Source organism: Pelodiscus sinensis, chromosome 7, assembly GCF_052426305.1.
Source record: "Pelodiscus sinensis isolate ZL-2025 chromosome 7, ASM5242630v1, whole genome shotgun sequence".
In the NCBI taxonomy this organism is placed as follows: Eukaryota; Metazoa; Chordata; order Testudines; family Trionychidae; genus Pelodiscus; species Pelodiscus sinensis.
In genome coordinates, this window is record NC_143058.1 from 68,527,358 (window position 1) to 68,547,451 (window position 20,094).

The following is a 20,094-nucleotide window of genomic DNA, read 5'->3' on the forward strand; positions in this document are numbered from 1 at the left end:
AATGCTTATCGGCTAGTCGAGTCGGCTAGTCAAGTCAACTAGTCATTCTTCCCTCCCCCTTTTGCTGCTTCTGTCAGATAGAGGCAGCAAAGGTGGGGGGGAAGAGGGAGTACTTCAAAGTGGCAGCACCGCACAGAGCCCAGTGCGGTGTTTCAAAGTGGCAGCGCCACATGGAGCTAACCCCGGGCTCTGTGTGGAGCTACCCCTTTGAAACACCATGGCTGTGTTTCAAAGGGGAAGCGCAGCATTTCAAAGCAGCAGCACTGCATGGAGCCCACGGTCAGTGGAGGACTCTGAATCCCCTGCTGACTCTGGGCTCCATGCAGAGGCTTCCACTTTGAAATGCACAAGAGTCCCAGCAGAAGTCCCTATTGGGTAGTGCATTTCACTAGAGCCCTTGGGCTCTTGTGCATTTCAAAGCAGAAACACCCTTGTGGAGCCTGGAGTTAGCAGGAGTTCCTGTCGGCCCCGGGCTACATGTGGAGTTCCGCATTCTTCTTTTGAAATGTACAAAAGCCCCTATGCAGAAGAAGTGCCTATTGACTAGTCAAGTAGTCAATGGAAATTCCATCAACTACTCGACTAGTAAATTGACTGGTATTTAACATCCTTAGTCTGGCAACATCTGTGGTGTGGCAAGCCTTGAAATTTACATTTATATATTGACTTCAAAGGTGTATAAGTGAACAAGAGATAATAATTCTATCCTGTCTGTTTGCATGCATACAGTGCAATTGTGGAGATAACCTGGACCTGGGACACGCTCATGTTAAATACATAATTTTCGTTGAAGGTCACAGTGACATTGAAAAATGTATAATAATCATGAAAAGAACCATCATTAGCAGATTATAATAAAAATGGGTTTATATCTGAACAGGATACTACCAGTTTTGAAATATAGCTCACATATCCAAAATTATTGGATTCGGCAATTCCTTAACTCCTGGCTGCCTACAGTGCCTTTTAAACCATGATTTTTTTCATAAACCTTTGATGTTCCTAATCTTCATATCAATGAGTTAGTTTACACAACAACTAATTATAAAGCTTTATTTTATAATGCTCTTGCGTATGCAACCTTAGGAGTTAAGATCAGTTCTTAACATTTGAGATCTATTTACCCCCCTGAATATTTTTCTTTATATTGAAGTAGAACCCACAATGTGCTAGCTATTGTATGAACATATGGTACATAGAAGAATTTCTGTAATACAGACCCTAAAGTCTCTAAAAATGCATACAGGGGATGAGAAGCTAAAACATTCAAGAAAAGTAGTCAGGACAATCTATCCTATAGCTTCAACAAGTTACTTCAATTTCCTGGAGTTTTCAAATTGTTCTTGATAACAGTACAAAACCATAGGTTTATTCCTTTTCTTTCATGTATAATTTAATCTGGGAAGAGAAATGGCAGGATTGTGGAAGTAAAAGGGTAAAATGTAAAAGCTTATCGGATAAGCCCCAGCAGCCCTGGGACAATGGAGTCCCAGTGGTCCCTGGCCATTGGAGCTACAGCAGCTCTGAGGTGAGCAGAGCCTGATGACCCTGAGGCAGCAGGGACTGTTGGGAGCCAACGGCCTTGGGGGCAAGGGAGCTCCACTTAGGTCTGCTGAGGGACCACAGGGGACCCTGGAGTCCTGACAGCAGAGAGATGGAATTGACCTCCCCATGTCCGGCAAACTCCCTCATTCAGAACCAGTCAGGTCCTGAGGGTGCTGGACCAGGGAGGTCCAACTTGTACACTAATCATTAGTGATGTTTAATGTATTTTAGGTAAAACAGGGATAATCAGATGAGACCAGGGTTGTATATTGTAAGTCTGTATAATTTATTAATGGCCCAAAATCAGAATGGGAACAATTTTGGCATATGCAGAGTTAAGAATTCTGTGTAATAGTGGGAGGGGAAAGCTTCCTTCCACGCTACACCTAGCCCTGAAGACTTTGTAGGTCTGTTGTGAGGGAAATGACTCTGATTTTTGTGTTACGGTGTGGAAAGGTCACACTGAAGTTTGTTTTACCTTCCTTTAACCCATACTGCTAGTGAAGAAGTACACTGATGTCTCTGTGTTCTACCTCTCCTTTCTAAAAGAACAGACACTCTGGCTATAATTTTTCTGATAGCCTAACGCTAATACCTGCACTGTCCCTCCCGCCTAAGTTGCTGGAGACAGGCACAGGCTTGATTCTTTGTAGTCACATGCTCTGACACAGATAAATAGGAAAAATATGCATCAAACTGTAAATGTCAGAGGAGAAACATATTTTTTTAGACTGCAATTCATCTGGCAACTTTCACATAAGACTAATATTCAATATATTTAATATAAGAGGAAGAAAGAAAATTTAATATGCCAAACCAGTCATTTTCTTGTTGCAGGTGTAGAGAGACTCTCAAGGTTTCAGAATTGTCTGTGAGCTGAAATGAAAATTAGTCTTTGCTACTAAATTACTCTTCTTTTTACTTTGTCTGCCACTAATTATGTGTAAAATTTGAAGTTAGGAAAGCTATTTAGCCTTATTAAGCAATCTACTTAAGTGGAAGAACTGTATGAAAACATAACAATTGCTTCCCCAATAATGGACCTGAATTAACTAAAAAACTAAAGACACTATGTTACACTGAAATTCTGCTTACTTTTTTTTGTTTTATTGATTTTTTTAATAAAGAAACAGATATTGAAAAGTACAAGAAGGTAAATGACTTACTGCTAAATTCTGCACTCTTCACAGGCTGGCCAATGGAATTGTGGGGCCTTACAATATAAATCTGCAAGACAAGCCAGAACAAACTCAGACAATGATATATAGACATAACATGTCAGGGTGTGGTTAGAATGGTAAACAAGGAGAAGGTGTACATGAATAGGGAGAAGAGAGGTGGAGGGGAAAAGAGGATAGGTGGAATGAAGACATATGCCATTCTTTGAGCCATCTCAATATTTTATGTCTAAATGTATCTAGAAAAGGGGTCCAAATTTCTTCATTGCCAGAGAGAACAATTACCTCAATTTGAACACTTTTCATTGATTAATAGACTGATCTGAATACCACTGTTCTATTCTGGGCATAAACCTATTCTTCTGGTTGCTTCCTAGTTTTTATATGCTGGCACTTAGCTATTTTGTTTGCATGTCATATGGAGGGTAGGATGTTTAAATCATCAAGGCCGGATTTTCGAAATAGCTCTTATGTACACACCTAAATGAAATAGACAGATTTTCAAAATTGTTTAGTGCCCTTTGTTCTCCTTGGGAACAATAATTAGAGCTGGGCCAAAAATTTCACATGAACAGTTTATTCACTGAAAAATGCAATTGTAGTTCAACTGAAACTATTGGTAAATTTGACAGAATTTACCAAATAGTTTTGATCTCATTATTTTGTTTTCCGTTCACAAACAGCAGGGAGAGGCAGTAGCAGTGTACTATGAATTGACACTGTGAATGACAATGAATAGTTGGGCCAGGGAAAGAGTGTAAGGTTTTTCAGATTTTTCAATTTTGGTTCACTCTAAACTTTTTATTATTTCATAACAGTCATTGAACAGAAAAAAAATCAGTTATTTGCACAGCCCTGCAAGACAGCTGTGTTGTAGGATCTGAGAGAGAACTGGAAAGGTGAGAAACATCAAAGCAGTTGCTCAATGTTTAGGATGAGGGCTCCATAAGTACTTACTGGCTTTTAAACTGAAAGGCTCAACACTTGGAATCAGGCTGCTTCTGATTAGCAGCTTAAACTTTTGACACCCAAATATGATCATCTTGGTCATTTTGGATTCTATTTATAAATATCTAGCTGAATGTCTTGAAAGACTAGCAATTGGATGTGTTAGTGGCCAAAAAATAGTGTCAAGTATCAGAGAGGTAGCCGTGTTAGTCTGAATCTGCAAAAGCGACGAAGAGTCCTGTGGCACCTTATAGACTAACTGAAGCGTAGGAGCATAAGCTTTCGTGGGCAAAGACCCACTTGCATCTGACTAAGTGGGTCTTTGCCCACAAAAGCTTATGCTCCTACGCTTCAGTTAGTCTATAAGGTGCCACAGGACTCCTCGTCGCTTTTGCAAAAAATAGTGGTATATGCAACCAAGCAGGAAACTCTGAACTCAGATTGTATTCCTTATTTAATGTTTACTCCTGTTATGTTTCTGAAGTAATGGAGACTAGCACACAAGAGAAGTGGGTGTGGAGGAGACATGAAAAGTGTGGTTGCTGGTTAGGACATTTTTCTCTTTGGGAGGAAGTTGGCAAGAAATTGTATGTGGAGGAGTCAATCAAGGAAAAAGAAGTTCAAGTTGTTCGAAAGGAAGACGGTAGAGATGAACAGATTAAAGGAATACATTTGTTGTAGTTCTTGTTCACTACAGATTTAATCGCCAACCCCTCTTTGTCCATTAATGTCCAGCCTTGCCATTGCTTCCCATTTTCTGCTCTAAGTGATGCTCCAGTGTATTCTGTCCTGGCAACACACACCAGTTATGGACCGTCCCCTCCTCCCCAACTGCACACATGCACAGCCACGTCTGTGGAAGCAGAAAATCTGGAGCCACCAGCTGGGATGTCAGATAAGATTTCCTGCAAAAATATGTGAACTACTATAATGTATAATATATTAAGAACTTTGCAAATCCAGGCATTATTGCAGAAAGCACAAGCTTGGCTAATCCCAGTGGGCTGGCTCCAATGTAGTTATGTTTGCATACAGATATCGTGAGCATTGTACATGCTGTGGCATTTGTGTTAAGTGGAAGCCACCAAGGCTGAACATCATATGATCTACTTTTTTTTTTTAAGAGAGACTGCATTTGAATTAGCACTTTCCAGCTTAAATTTTTAAAAGTCTCTTAACAAAACATTGATGTAAGCTTCACAATGCTTGTGTGAAATAGAAAAGTATTAGCCCAGTTTCACACATGCTAACTTGAGGTACAGAATGATTAAATGACTTCGCTAAGAGAATGCAGTGAGATTGGGGCTGTGAAAGAAATAAAGCAAGCCCTAATATTCAGACTCTCAAACTTGTGCCTTAACACTTTGGCCAACCATTCCTTCTTAAAAATGTCCTGTGGTTCTATCCTACATGGCCCTTGTGCCCTGGTTATTTAGGAGGTGCAAGGCATCATTCTAAGATTAGGGTGGTTTTTTTATTTTAACATCTGTGTGTCACCTTGAATCTTCTGCACTCGTTCCCTCTTGGAACAGGTCCACTAGAAACCTGCAAATTGAATAACAAGCTGTTTTACAAAACACCTGAGTTCAGAACAGTAAATACCGCAGTGTCCTCTTTGCCCTCCAATGAGGTACAATAAGCAGGATGCTAAAAAGTGGGTGAAAGCAAGAGCCAAAAATAACCTTTTAAAGAGTCAGAAAAGGTTATTGTAAAGTCCAGTGAATCTGTCAAATGCAAACGAGGGAGTGAGTTAGTGGTACCCATTTATGGATGGGGGTGTGTGGGAGCAGGGTGGATGGTAAGGGGTTTTAGTCAACCCCACCTCGTTTTTGATTTTTAGAGATTGCAATTTCCAGCCAGTGATGGACAAAGGCAAATGATTTGTTGCTTATTTAGATTAATTTAGTCTGTTATCCCAGTATGCCTCTTTTCCTGGTCCTGGAAAAGATGGTTCATCACCTCCTACTAAAATGTTTCCTTTTTAGAGCCATAGGAAAGAGGTGATGTATAATAAAGACTGTTTTTTAGTAATGCCAGTTCAGTTTGGTGAGCAAGCGGCAATTGGGTTGAAGCCTGAAGGAAGGAAAAGAGAAAATCTTTGGTTAAATAGTGTCTCAAGAAAATGAACTGTGAAAACTAGACTCAGGCTTTTTGCTTAACAGTTATTTTAAAACTCTTGCTTACAAACTGGACTGTCTTGTTGAAAACTAGACTGGTGACAACTGAATCCTGAGTCATGCCATTGAATACAGAATGTATTGCTTTTTGTGGAAATATGCATATTTCAGGATAGTAGTGAACTGGATGCAACTCCTGGAATGCTAACTCTACATCAGTGTGGATGAAATACATTTCTATAATAATATGGACCTATATTCCTTTTAAATGGTACAGCTTTGTTACTAAGTACAGGACATGAAGAATGAATCACTGAGGCATTTTAAAAGGCTTATGTAAGGTGGAATGGAAACTATATTCTCTCTAAGACAATGTAGTAGGACACTACATAAAACAAGAATAGACACTTTCTAGTCAGGCATTCACAGAATCTATTAATCGTATACAGAAACATGCCTCTATTTAGAATTAATTTTGTTTTCCATTAGTTGGTTGAAAAGAATTCTTCTGGGTTTTGTTTAAATGTAATCAATTACATATTTATTTTTAACTTGGAAGAAATTTAACTGCCTGCCTGTAGAGCAGGGAGAGGTTGCATTTGGGTATGGGATCTTTGTAAAGGAAGATTTTTTATTTTTGAGTAAGAAATTATTGCATGTGAACATACTCCTCTTTGTACTGCAATTCACATTCATATTAAGATTTAGAAACCATTTGTGTGTATTTATGGTACCATACAAGATATGGAAACTTCAAGCCTGTGACTGCTTTTTTCCTTCCTCCCTTTAGAGTGCTCTATATTGGCCTTGCCTGTAATACAGCTCGCTACATTTACATCTCGTATCTGGAAAATGCCTGGACTGTTCTCCCTATGGAAGTACTTCAAGGTAAAATCATGCAGTTATGATTTCATAGTATAAAGCGAGACACTTAAATTATTCATGTTGCCATCTGAGCTGTGATTAAGAGAAAATCCAGTAGCTCTTTGCTTCTGACTATAAATATCCCAAAAGACTTGTGGCCTCATAAATTTTTACAGTGATTGTCATGCAAAAGGTTTGACGTCAGGAGGTTGGTTCTGCAGCTGATATGCCCCACTGTTCTGTGTGTTGATCCAAACAGATCTGCTAGAGATCGACACACCCTGTAACTAAACAAGGAGACAGGAACTTGAGTTGAATACACACCTGCAAATGCTGCTTGATTGCTGGGGTTCTTAAGCTTCTTTATATTTATTAAATGCAAAAAGTCAGCACTTCTGAAAGATGTTAAAAAGGGAGGCTTTATGTTTGTGTTAACTCTTCTTTTAAATGCCCTTGCCACCAAGGAAAATTGTTCTGGAACATCCTGTCTCTGTTAAATTTTTCTGCAATTGTTTTTTCTGTGGTTTATAACTTAGGCTACTGAATGTACTACTGTAACCTGTCAAACTTAGGTTTCATCAAAGCTCTGAATATACACACAAGGCAAAACAAGCCTTATAGTTTTACTTTTTTATTCAAATCAAAGGTGTACAGGGCCATTATTTTAAATTAGAGATATTGATGATATGTGTGTAGTCTGTACAAAAACATAATTTTAGGTCCTACTGTCAGGTGAAAAATCATATTTGTAAAGGACCTCTGAGGTGTACTAAAAGCATATTAGATTACTATAGTTCAGATGGGCTTTCTGCCATTTATATTCACACCCTGCCATATTACCATTTTTTAGATGGTTCTAGTCTAAGACCTAGATTATTTGACTTTCCCACTTAAAGTGAGCAACACGTGATGAGTCACTACAAGCTGTGGTGTTAATGTGCCTTCTGTTTTGATCTAGTGATTCTAGTTTCCAAATATTTGTTTATTTTTTCATTATATACATGACATGAGTACATTTTAATGCAATATTGAAAAAATGTTTAATTTGATAAGTATCTTATCACATATGCTCTAACTAGGGATGTTAAAATGTGGTTAATTAAGTAAACGTGTAACCACTGAAAAAATTCAGTGGTTACATGTGAGGAGCAGTTGGGTCTGCTGCGTGGCTTGTGCACATATGGAGCTGATTTTTAAGCCGGCTCCCTGCATACACTGTCTCCTGTCTCCCCCTTCCTGCACTGCTGCCTCTGATAAAGAGGCAACACTGCCGGGGTAAAAGCCAGCTCCCTGCGAACACCAGTTCCCGCTTGCCCGCTCTCCCCCCATGTGCTGTCTCTGTATCATGCCTTATGTATCAGAGGCAGCACAGGGAGTAGCAGGCAGCTCCCCAGGAGCCGGTACACACAGGGCTCTCTGTGCATACAGGGAGCCTGCATGTAACCATGCACATGGTTACACTTTCACATCCCTAGCTCTAACAGAGTTTTCAATGCCTAATAACTTTCTTGTAGAACTGATACAGGAAAATATGGCAAACTTGTGCTGTTTATTACCTAGAGTGGGTTTTGGAATTTGTTTTTCCTGAAGTTCTTGATATAAACTACTTCATCATTTAATAGCCATTTAATGAAATACTTAGATAGTGATGGATACATTAATTTTAAAGAAGATTAAATGTTTTATTAATATAAAATTATAAATGTATATTGAACGTCAAATTAAGAATTCAGGGCCACCACAGAGTGTGAAGGGCACGGAGAGATTTCTAGAAGAGACTGTGCAAACTACATCTATTGATAGTCGCAAAATTGTAGCAAGGTTAACATTACAATCCGTGTATATAAATTGGTGAGATGCTGAAATACAGCATCTTCCTAAACCAGAAAATGGGAAGATTATTTTACACTTACTTCCTGATGAAAGTGTGGAAATTGTAATCCTTGTTTAGTCACACAAGAACAGTTATATGAAAATAAATGGTTGGATTAACTTGTAAATTGCTGGAAATTTAAAGGCTGCCAGCCATACGAGTGCCAATGGGGTGTAAATACGTTGTACATGTTCATTCTCCAAACATGCAAGGAAATGAGTTCATGTAACATGTCTCCAATTCTTGTCAAAGTTACAGTAGAACATTTAGTAGTCTAATTTATAATCCACAGAACACCACTGAAAAAATTGAGAGACCGGCAATTTTTATTTTTTTTTGGGTGGCTAGGGTGTGTAAAAAAAAGTCAACACAAACCTGCATTTACCCTTCTTAAATGTTGTCTTTCAAGTATGTTGACTTTTTGCATTTAGTAGATATAAAGAAACTTAGTTAAGAGACCCATCAATTTACCATTCTCTTTACAATGACTAGTTTTATCACTACTATACTCTGGTTTCAAATGTTAGTTTCAAAACAATGGGCTGACCTCTATTCTGACAATGAATTTTTCCCAGTATAAAATTACCTCCTCTGTGTGATAGCAGCCATTCTAAATTGTCCTGCTGGATGGTGAGACTAATGACCTGAAAATATCTGTTTTAAAGATATGGAGCTCTTAAAAAGTGGCAAATGGCTAAACTGGTCCAGAAACAAGTGCCAGGGCCAGTACTGCTTTCCATTTGTGCCTGAAGCTCAAGTTAAAGTTAGCAAAGATAGCCATTTCTGTGGAGTATATAACATGGTAGGGAAGGGGGAGAGAGTAGGGACAATTTGTTCACTACAGTTTTATTAGACTATACCCATTTTTTTGATAGGCTAGTATACTGAAATCTTTTCCTTTCACACAATCAGAGTTCATTTGAAAACTCTTGACTATCTGATTATATAAAGATGATGATTTGATTATGAGTCTTTAAGGAAGAAAAATGCAGAGCTATGATAACTGCCAGATTTGTTCCAAGTGGACTAGTTTAACTGATGTAAAATGGAAGAGTGCTCACAAAGACCATCCAGGATAGAACAGGTCCTCCTCTTGCCTGTTCATGTGCCTCTGCAGTAGAGCTTCCTTTGTACTCCAGACTGTGTAACAGTGGAATGGGGGTCACAGAATCAATTTGTGACTATTTTAAATAGCTAGGAGAGTCAGAATTTATGTTTCTGATTTCCCAAGGAAGAGGGAGAGAGGAGGGTAAGGTTGTTACTGGGCTGATAATTGACTAATCATGTAGTTGATAAAAATACTAATGACTATATGATTAGTTGATAAGGGAAGGAGCTCAGTCTTGATTGGGTCTGTCACAGGCAGAGGCTGCTTCGTGGCAGCCTGCCCTGTCCCCACTGCGCTGCTACCTCTGATAGAGGCAGCGGGGGGGGGGGGGGGGGGGGGCGCAGGCGGTACCACAGAAACTGTGCTGGGGGGAATCGGTTTTTAAGCTGGTTCCCCCCAGCACCGGCTCCTGCTCCCTTCCTTGCTGCTTCTGATAAAGTGGCAACAAGCGGGGAGAAAGGAAATGTGAGTAGTTGACTCACCTACCCAATAAGCCTAGGCTTATCAGGTAGTCAACAAAGAACATAAGAACGGCCATACTGGGTCAGACCAATGGTCCATCCAGCCCAGTATCCTGTCTGCCAACAGTGGCCAATACCAGATGCCCCGCGGGGGGGGGGAGACACAACAAGTAATCCTCAAGTGATCCCTCACCTGTCACCAATCTCTGGAGAAACAGAGGCTAGGGAGGGACACCATTCCGACCCATCCTGGCTAATAGCCATTGAATGACTTAACCTCCATGAATCTATCTAGCTCTTTTTTGAACCCTGTTAAAGTCCTAGCCTTCACCACATCCTCTGGCAAGGAGTTCCACAGATTGACTGTGTGCTGAGTGAAGAAAAACTTCCTTGTGTTTGTTTTAAACCTACTGCCTGTTAATTTCATTTGGCGACCCCTAGTTCTTATATTGTGGGAATATGTAAATAACTTTTCATTATTCACTTTTTCCACGCCAGTCATGATTTTATAGACCTCTATCATATCCCCCTTAGTCTCCTCTTCTCCTCCTCCTTGCTTTACATCCCTAGAGAAGGGTGTAATTAATAAAAAAAAATCCTTTTCTGTTTGGATGAATTACATCCTATAAAATATCAATACTCTGAAGCTTAGTTTGCTAGAGGTTGGCATGTGTAGAAAACTTCAGTACAAAGAGAAGCTAGAGCTAAAGCAGGATAAAAAAATCAAAAGTATTATTTTATATTTCACATGTACAGTCTCTCTTGAAACATTTAATTAATTCTAATCCAAACAGGTTTCTCAGTAGGGTTCAGTTTGAAATTGCGAGTGTTATATCGATGCCCATCACAAAAACCAAATGATTTCGTGATACACACACAATAAAAAGCAAATTTGATCCTATTTGACTCTAAAGGGATTAGGTTAATTTTGAAGGGCATTGAAACCATCAGGTGCTTCTCTCAACTTGCTCTACATTTGTGGGCATGTGTTTTTAATTTTTTGGCCTTAGTTTTCCTTACCAAACAAATTAGCATTGAGTCAAATTACTGAAAGTTCACCAGAAATGTTTTGAAATTGCTAGGTTTTTAACTTGATTTTTTTAAATCTAATCATCTGACTATGTTACATAAGCTTTTCAGTGATTTTTCTTAATCCTTTAACATTTGCTTTTCCACATCAAAAGCTATGAAAGGAACACATCCAGCCCACTAAATGAGCTTCATTAACATGGGTCTACAATTGATGGGCAAATGCTTTCTGCTCTTATATATATTTTGGATTCTATTATTTCAATTCCATCTCATCTGATGAAGTGGGTTTCACCCATGAAAGCTCATGATTCTCTACATATATCGTCTACGTATATATTTTGTTAGTCTTTAAGGTGCCACAAAACTATGCATTATTTTTAATCCCCATATGTTACAGTTTTCAAAAAACTGAATCAACCTTGTTAGTTTATACCTTTTTAAATTGGAGATCAAGAAGATAATACAATAGTTTAAGGAAGTCAATCAGGAATCTCATCAGTATGTAACTAGCTTTTTTTTAATTACTACTTTTAAAATTATTTTTTAACTCATATATATGGTATAAAGTGGTCTGAAAATCATTCTGCATGTCTCGCCTAAGTTATCTTTCAACAGACTTGATGTGGATAAGCAAGGGCAAACTCGCAATTTAACACTTACTTCTAGATGAGCCATTAAACATGATGTGTTCTGTAATCTGACTATTCCTCCATTATAAGTATTCTGAAATTCCCAGGTATTTTTGTTGTAAATTCTTTTTGCAGAAAGTAAAGAATTAACATAGAACCTTCTAACATCAAATAGACTCATGGCCAGAAGATCAAATCTAGTATATTGCTGTTCATTAAATGAATACTATGTAAACCTGTATGTCAATATTCCTCCTACAGATTTTTTATGCTGATTTTATTTAATTTAGTTTGTGGCTGTTAGCCTACACTGACCAGCAATTGCAGAGCTGAACTCTTGTCTCCCTGATATTGGTTAATAAATCTGGTATATAAGACAGATATGTTAAATCATCCATACTCACAACCATTTTTATAAGTTACCCATTACTAGCATTTGCACAATTGTCATCAGAATGACCTGTGCCTGTTTTTAATTCCACCCAACTTTGAATAAGTATCTCCAGCAAGTCCCATGAGGGTTTTTAAAGCAGAACCACAGTAAAATAGTTTCAGGTGTGTTCACCCTGTAATTCTCTATAAAATTGTTATTTTATTCTTTCCCCCTGCCCCAAATTCAGAATCTCAAATTAAGGCTGCAGACAGCAACCTTCCCTTCTCTCTGCAAGCTGATAATTATTGGTTCTATTTGCTCTATGACATCTGACTGCTGTTTTCTGCCTTAGGCAAAATTGTCTCTGCATTTTCTGACTTCCAATGGTAAGAAAAAAAAGGCACCCAAAATGTATTATAATTTGATTAGCCTAAAGTGCTTCAAATGAATATGTATTATTTATATCTGAAAGGACCTCTGCCACTGTTAGCAGTGGAAACTTGTGATGTCTGACAACAGGTGTGCAAAACTGATTTGTAATGGCATGTTAGTCAGAGCAGATTTACAGCTGTGGGACAGATTCTGTTGTCTGACTCAAAACAGTATAAGCAAAGCTTACTGTATTTTGCCTAAACTTGAGGAATCTCAGTGGTCTGTCAGTCACCCAAAAGCAGATGCAAAGTGTATCAGTGCCAAGAATTGATTTTGAATTGGTCCTTAGGACATGCTTTTATTTATCTTTTTAAACAGTTTGATTTTTTCCCATAGTGGTATGTCTGTGTACATATAACAATTTAGCCTTTGAACTTCTAGGGCTAACCCTAAGGCTAACTCCTAGGGCTTACTCCTAGGACAAATCCTAAGACTGGCCCTGGTTCATAGCCTATGGGCAATCACAGTATCAATGATTCTTGCAATTCTGAGCCTGTGCTGACGCAGCTGTAGCTGTCAGTGCAGTCTCAAAGTATAGACACAGCATACCCCAACAGGACAAGATGTCCTGCCAGGGAAGGAACGCCAGCCCCTAAATTATGTTAACTATACTGACAGAAGCACTTTTCTGTCGGCATAGCTGCATCTACACTAAGGATACCAGTTAATAGAGGGTGTCATTTTTCTTACTCCTAATGACACAATTGCACTGATGCATGTTTTCAATGTAGAACAGTCCTTAACACTAGTGCCATGCTACTCTCATGAGCAGGGGAGAACTATTGACAGACAGGGCAGCTTGAGTAGCACAGAAAAAAATTAATAGCTTTGTTGTATTATGAAAGACTTCAGAGGAACTTGGCTGCCTTGAGTTTTTTAACAAACACTTCTTCCCCAGGTCAGTTCCATGCTGCTGTCAACTATTAAATGAAAACATATCATGCTGGTGTACTTAGTACTTTCTGAAATGTTTCCTCCCCATAGGTGTGACTCATGCAGCCATATGGGCAGCTTGTATTTCATATCTTAGTGCTGCAGTGCCTCCAGAATTAAGAACTTCAGCTCAGGGGATTTTACAAGGTCTCCACTTAGGTCTGGGCAGAGGATGTGGAGCTATGATCGGAGGAGTTTTGGTCAACTACTTTGGTAAGCAAATATTTTACAGAAGTGTCATTACAGTCATGATTTAAATCACTGGTCAGGAAGACTCGATTTAATCACGGTTTTCTACATAAAAGTGCATTCTTGTTGGTTGTGATAATCTTAATATATATTCTTCACAACTCAGAAACATATGTTTCTTTTTTAAAAGGCACACACTACAGTAATTCTTCATTTAACACTATAGATATGTTTCAGAAAATGATTGTGTTAAGTGAAAACGTGTTATGTGGGGTCAATTTTCCCACTGGAAATAATGGAAAAGGTGGGGGTTGCAGTGGTGTCTGTTGGGACCGGGACATAAGGTTGGAGGAGAAAGGGGACTGGGTTACAGCAGGAAGGAGAGGTGTTTGGCTCTGGGGAAGGAAAGGGGAGGAGAGGGGAGGGGGATTGGGTTGGGAGTATGCCCCTGTGATGGGTCTGCCGGGACCCGCACTGCGTCTGACAAGGGGGGGGGGGTCGCTGGGGAATGGCGCGGTGAGCAACAAACCTTCTGCTGCTTTGCAGGGAGGCAGGGGAAGCCCCGCGCAGCTGCCAGTGATGGGCCAGCTGGGGAAACCCAGTCACTGGCCTTCAAGCAGGGGCGGAAGAGAGGGGGCAAGGTGTCCGGCGAAGGGGAGCCAGAGGGGAACGGCGCAGCGAGTGGTGAACCCTCCGCCCCTTTGCAGGGAGGCGGGGGAAGCCCAGCGCAGCCGCCAGCAATGGGCCAGCTGGGGAAATTGTGTTATTCCAAGGACGATTGTGTAATTCAAAAAATGTTCCCTAAAAAAAATCATGCTATCACAAAAACGTGTTAAGTGGGCAGGTGTTAAATGAGGAATTACTGTATTCATTTCTAAATAGTTATTTCTTTTGAAAAACTTTCCAATTAGTTTTACAGCTATTATCCGAAAATGAATGATTGTTTGGTTATTTCATTTACCAAAGGTAATTGAAACAGATATTTATGAAGTTATTGGGAAGTGAAATATTTCCAATTCAACAGGTTAATCATTAATATTTGGAGGATTTTTGCTATATGAACAAATCCACTCCTAAGCTCTGCCCTGTCCTCAAGCAGGCAGCAGGATACAACTTTTATGAGATGACCAACTGTGGTGATTCACTATTGTGCAGTTGTCATGCAACAGACTCTGTCGAGAAGTGAAAGTATAATTTATTCAGACTCTGGGTAAAATAACCTGCTGCAGAAAGTGCTAGAAGGAAAAAAAATATAACAACCTAATTAAAGTTTGATCTTGGATGGACAATGTGTGGTATCCTGAGTAGATTAAAAGAACTGTTCCTCCACAGGGATTAGCAGATTCATACAGAATGATTAGCAGGGATCATACAGAATGAGCTACCACAGGTGTAAACCTCTGGCAATGGAGATGCCACATAAGAACAAAGAGTTTTACATTTTTACATGGTATATTAAGTGGTGAAGAAGTCATCGTGATGTCTGTCTTTTCCTGTATTATCTATGCAAATAGTCTGAAGAAAGTTCTCATTTCAGGGGCTGCTGCGACATTCAGGGGGATAGGAATGGCCTGTTTAGTGATCCTACTGCTCTTTGCATTAATCCAGTGGCTAGCTGTTCCTGATGAAGAAGAAGGTAAATAGGTCAATGAGACCAAGGCTATTCTTATGTTCTGATGCTAACTCAAGACTGAAATTTGAAAGATGTAGTCATGATACAGGAAAACTAGCCCAGAATCATTCCTCAGGAGCTGAGATTTTTTTTTATTAATCCTATATATTATTATTCTTACAGAAAAAAATAAACCTGTTTCATGGTAGAAATGAAAAATAATAAACATTTAGGGTATTTTACCCAAATATTATTTTTATTCCACTCTAAAACCTAGGTGGATTTGATATTCATGGATTTTTCTTTATTCTAAAGATACAAGGGCTGTCCTTCACTAGTTCTTGAGTTGCTTGTGTGTAAGAATGTTCAAATATTTGTTTAGCCTTAATTTCTTCCACCTATGTTCAAGTGATAATGGCACAAAAGAGAAACTTAGACAGGGTATAATCATTGTTTCTGTTGCATATGGAGTGAATGTGAGAGAGTCCCAAATGGATTCATATTTTTTCCTTGGGTCATAGTTCTCTAGAATTTAATATTGTTTTTCCTTCTGCACCTATATATTTGTTTGAAAATTTTAAACATCAGTCCCACATTTATTTAAGCATAACCCTACCTTGAAACACTGTAATAGCCTCATTGATTTAAATGCAATTACTCACATAAATAAAGATAAACATGTGCTTAAGTGTTTGCCATATCAATTCCTTAAAGATTTTATTTGTTTATATTTTATTTAAGCTTTCTTTTGAAAATGGCTGAGGAAAAATAGTATATTTCATCTCTACACAGGTTGGACCTCCCAGGTCCGGCACCCTTGGGATCTGAGCAATCTTGAACCAGGGAGTTTGCTGGACCAAGAGAGGTCAATGTTCCCCTGTTGGCCACCGGCCCATGCCTGGCTCCTCTCCAGGCTGTGGGATTCCCCGCTATACTACTGGCCACGCTCCCCAGAGCAGTGTCTCTCTCGCCACTGTGGTCATGTTCCTCGTGGCTGCCTAGCTGGGGACAAAGTTCCCCAATCGCCACTGGCCCCTGCTGCTGCTGGGGTTTTCTGGCCAGGGCTGAGGCTTCCCAGCCAGTCCTGCTGCTGCCAGAGGTTCCTGGTTGGGGACAGGGCTCCCCAGCCACCACCAGTTGCATTGTGACTAGGAGCTCCCCGGTCCAGCCCCACTGCTGCTGGGGGTTCTCAGAAGGGGCCAAGGATCCTGTCATCCCTGGGAGCTCACCATGGTGGGGCACTGCTGGTGTTCCCCATGCCTCACAGGACTCACGGATGTCTTCCGCTCCCTGCCCCCGGATGTTGCCAGACTAGAGAGTCCTGGATTTGGGAGGTTTAAGCTGTACTGTTGTAGAGGGCATAGAGCTACTGCGTAAAAAATCTAGCCTGCTTAATATATATATAATAAATATCCTGCAGCTATATAAGGTAGAGTGTATTAGGCAATAAATCATTACATTGATCAAATATTTCTAAGCAATTGTTAAAAACTGTCTTGGTCTGAAAAAACATCATGTCAGAATTCAGGGAAAGGTTGATCATTTTTATCCCATATCAGAAATGGTTGCTTCTAGTCAGAAAATCACCATGATAGATGGTTATGTTTCCTTTGTTGTCACCATATCCCTAATGTCTGTGGAAAGATTTTTCTGTGATCCATTCATACTAGATATGAATGTAGCATGTTATCGACGGAAGAAAAGTAGATGCATTAATATCCAGGGTTTATCTGTACAGCAGATAGTTTCAAAAGTTTACTGGCTTATCCAAAAACAGGATAACTCCTGCTGTTTAAAAGTCTCAGAGGGGTAGCCATGTTAGTCTGTAACTTAAAAAAAAAAAAAACCTTGAAAAATAACAATGGTCCTGTAGCACCTTGGAGACTAACCAAAAATATATAGATGGTATCATTTGTCATCCCAAGAATGAGTTGTGCCCACAAAAACTCATGATACCATCTATATTTTTTTGGGGTAAGCTCTAAGGTGTCCACAGGGCCATTGTTTCTCAAGTTTTCCTGCTGTTTAGTTGTTTTCCTTCAGTCCCTGTGATCTGTTAATTAGCATTTTATTCAGCCTGCAAATGGGCATTTATTGTGAATGATACAATACTCAGATTGCCTGTTGCAGGTCAGAGTAAAATAAGCATTCCTTCCCCACAGCCTGCCAATGGATTACCTTTTGGTGGCCTGTCTTAACTATAAGGCCTAAAGAACATAATTTTTAGTGTATATACATAACTCTTCACATATTTCCATATATACATCTCTCAGTGATTATTATGGTCAGTGTGACCTGGGCTTTCATTGAGTATCTTACAAGACATTCTTTTGGTGAGCCCAGGGGAATCCCTGTACCCTTTGCCAGTTGGCATCATGAGTCCTTGAATCACAGTGAGGGAACAGATTAATTCTTAACGTTGCAAAGCATGATGAGATATGTTCATGTTCTGTGCTTTGAGTCCTAATCTTTTGTAATTATCACTGACTTTGATTATGTTGCCGTACACTCTAGAGAAGACAATGCTGGCAGAAAGGATCCCAGTGCCTTCCAGTCCTGTTCCCATAGCAACCATTGACCTCGTACAGCAACAGTCAGAAGATATCATGCCTCGAACTGAGCCCAGACTTCCTCCCAAGAAAACCAAGCACCAAGAAGAACAGGAAGATGTGAACAAGCCTGCGTGGGCGATCAGTTCTTCTCCTTGGGTTACTCTGGCTTATGCTGTCTATCAAATAAAGGAGATGGTACAACTGTCTAAAAGCAATCTGACGCCTGAGAACCAGCCTTTGCAGGTAACCCGCTCCTAATACACAACATTCATATCACCATTAAAGTTAACTTAAAAGTGTACTGTTGGAGGTTTTATGTAATCTACAGCACCTAAAATTGTTAATATCTGGCAAGCATTCTCTATCTATCTCAGAAACTTAGAGTTGCATGAAGTTGAACAACAGTAACAAATACACATGTATGATACAGTGGGATTGTTCATGGATTCATTTTGACAGATCTTTCTGCTGCTTATAGTCTAGTTTCCACTTTCTTCTCATCCCCTTTGTTATTACAAGCTGGGATATACTGGAATTGCCTGTAAATTGACCACGGTTTTGTTAGTTTAAACACGTTTTTGTAGTTACAGAACTCGTGGTTTGAAAAAGTGAGTGTTAACAAAATTGCATAATTATTAAGGAGTAATATGTCTGTATATCTCTTTTCCATTTTAGATTAATGTTTCCTTTTAGAGATTAGCCTGGAGGCATGGGGAGGGGTTAAGAATTGGCAGACATCCAAAATATGGTGGAAATGGGTGTTCCAGAGAATTAGTAGTGGGATATGGAGCTTTTCACCAATTAGATTTGGGCTAGACTTGTGGTGACTAAAAAGTGACTAGGACTTGGGACCTGGTCTGTGGCCTATGCGAAATGAGCTGTTGTTTTCCAGTGTTCACATTACAGAGTCCCCCAGCACCTATATTAGAAAGCTTGGCAGATGGGCCAAGGATTGGACGGACTTGGAGACTGGATATCATCTGATCTTTTGGGTGCTCCCTCCAGAATGGAGTTGGAGCACAGTGGTTGGTGAGGCAATGTAGGAAAATTTGTGCTGCTGCTGTCAATGCTGGTTTCTAAAACTGTGTGGGTAATAAAGTGCCTGTTTCTCCTATCTGTCTGGGGGAGGAGTGGTGCAGCTTCTCCCTTATAAATTTGCCATTCGTTAAACATACAAATGTCATCATTTTACCAGTCCGACATCAGGAAGGTGATGATTTTGGACATGACACTGCAGATGTGGCAAAGCTGCATTTAAAGAAATCCCAACTTCGCCAGCTGTCTCCCTCCTCCCCCCATTTGCCTGTATTCCTGTAAATATCCCTATGCATATGTTCTCTTTTCAGTATGCATGCTGAGCTTCCATTAGCTTTAATGAGACTACCTTGCATGCGCAGGCAGTGAACATCCATGTTGAAATTACTCTCGAATGTCTGTTTATATAAGAAGAGTTTGACACCCACGTCAGAAAAATCAAATGTCTCCTTTTGGATGATAATGAAATCCTCATTGACACAATGCCATTGTGTTGTGCTTTCTATACATGCTGCTCTCCCAGCTTTCCATCAGTCTACTCTTAAGCAGTTATTAAAATAAGACTAACCCTATTAGTGTCATCAATTGAAAATTTGAGACAGTCACACAGAACAGGCCAAGGAAAATATTTTATTGTTTGTGGTTATCTCGCTCAAAGCTAATCAACAAATTTTCATAGTGATGGGACATACTCTTAGTAAATGACTTGGGCAATTGTGCAATCTTTTGTTGGCTCCTATAACGCTCTGACATTTCTGTTCTCTTAATAACTTCTTCCCCTCTCCCATAGCTTCATGCAGCCATTCATGGAGTCTTTTTATTAACGCTATTGAATTTTGGTATTGCATTATCTACTTCACATATAACTGATAAAATTAAGAGCCATTCTTAAATATGATTGTTAGAATTTGTGGGCTGGGAATAACTAATTTTTGTTGGGAGAAAATTGTTTCCATGGAATAATTCTATTAAGGCACCAATCCTGCAGGTGGGTCTGCAGTGGTTTATCTTTGCATTTATGCAGTGCCTCACAGTCTCTCAGTGGGGCCTGTGTTTTTAGGTTCAAACACCAAAAGCCCTATTTCTGCTCACCCAAATCCAAATGTTGAAGTTAGGTTAAATATGACTCTTAGTGTTTTCTCACTCCCCACTGCCTCCCCAGGGCAGTCAGCTGTTTTTTAACTGGCCAGTTTCAGTGATCTGTCTTTCATTT

The 20,094-nt window shown here is 39.6% G+C and overlaps 1 protein-coding gene across 2 annotated transcripts in view; it reads left to right on the top strand.

Moving 5' to 3' along the window:
- The window catches only part of MFSD6 (major facilitator superfamily domain containing 6), a 96,596-nt gene that overhangs the window by 72,920 nt on the left and 3,582 nt on the right, over positions 1-20,094 (top strand). For both annotated transcript variants that reach the window (XM_075934178.2, XM_006113315.5), the window contains exons 3-6: positions 6,579-6,676; positions 13,545-13,706; positions 15,220-15,318; positions 17,809-18,089. In XM_075934178.2, coding sequence (XP_075790293.2) covers positions 6,579-6,676; positions 13,545-13,706; positions 15,220-15,318; positions 17,809-18,089 — 640 coding nt within the window. The remainder of the gene's footprint in view (positions 1-6,578; positions 6,677-13,544; positions 13,707-15,219; positions 15,319-17,808; positions 18,090-20,094) is intronic.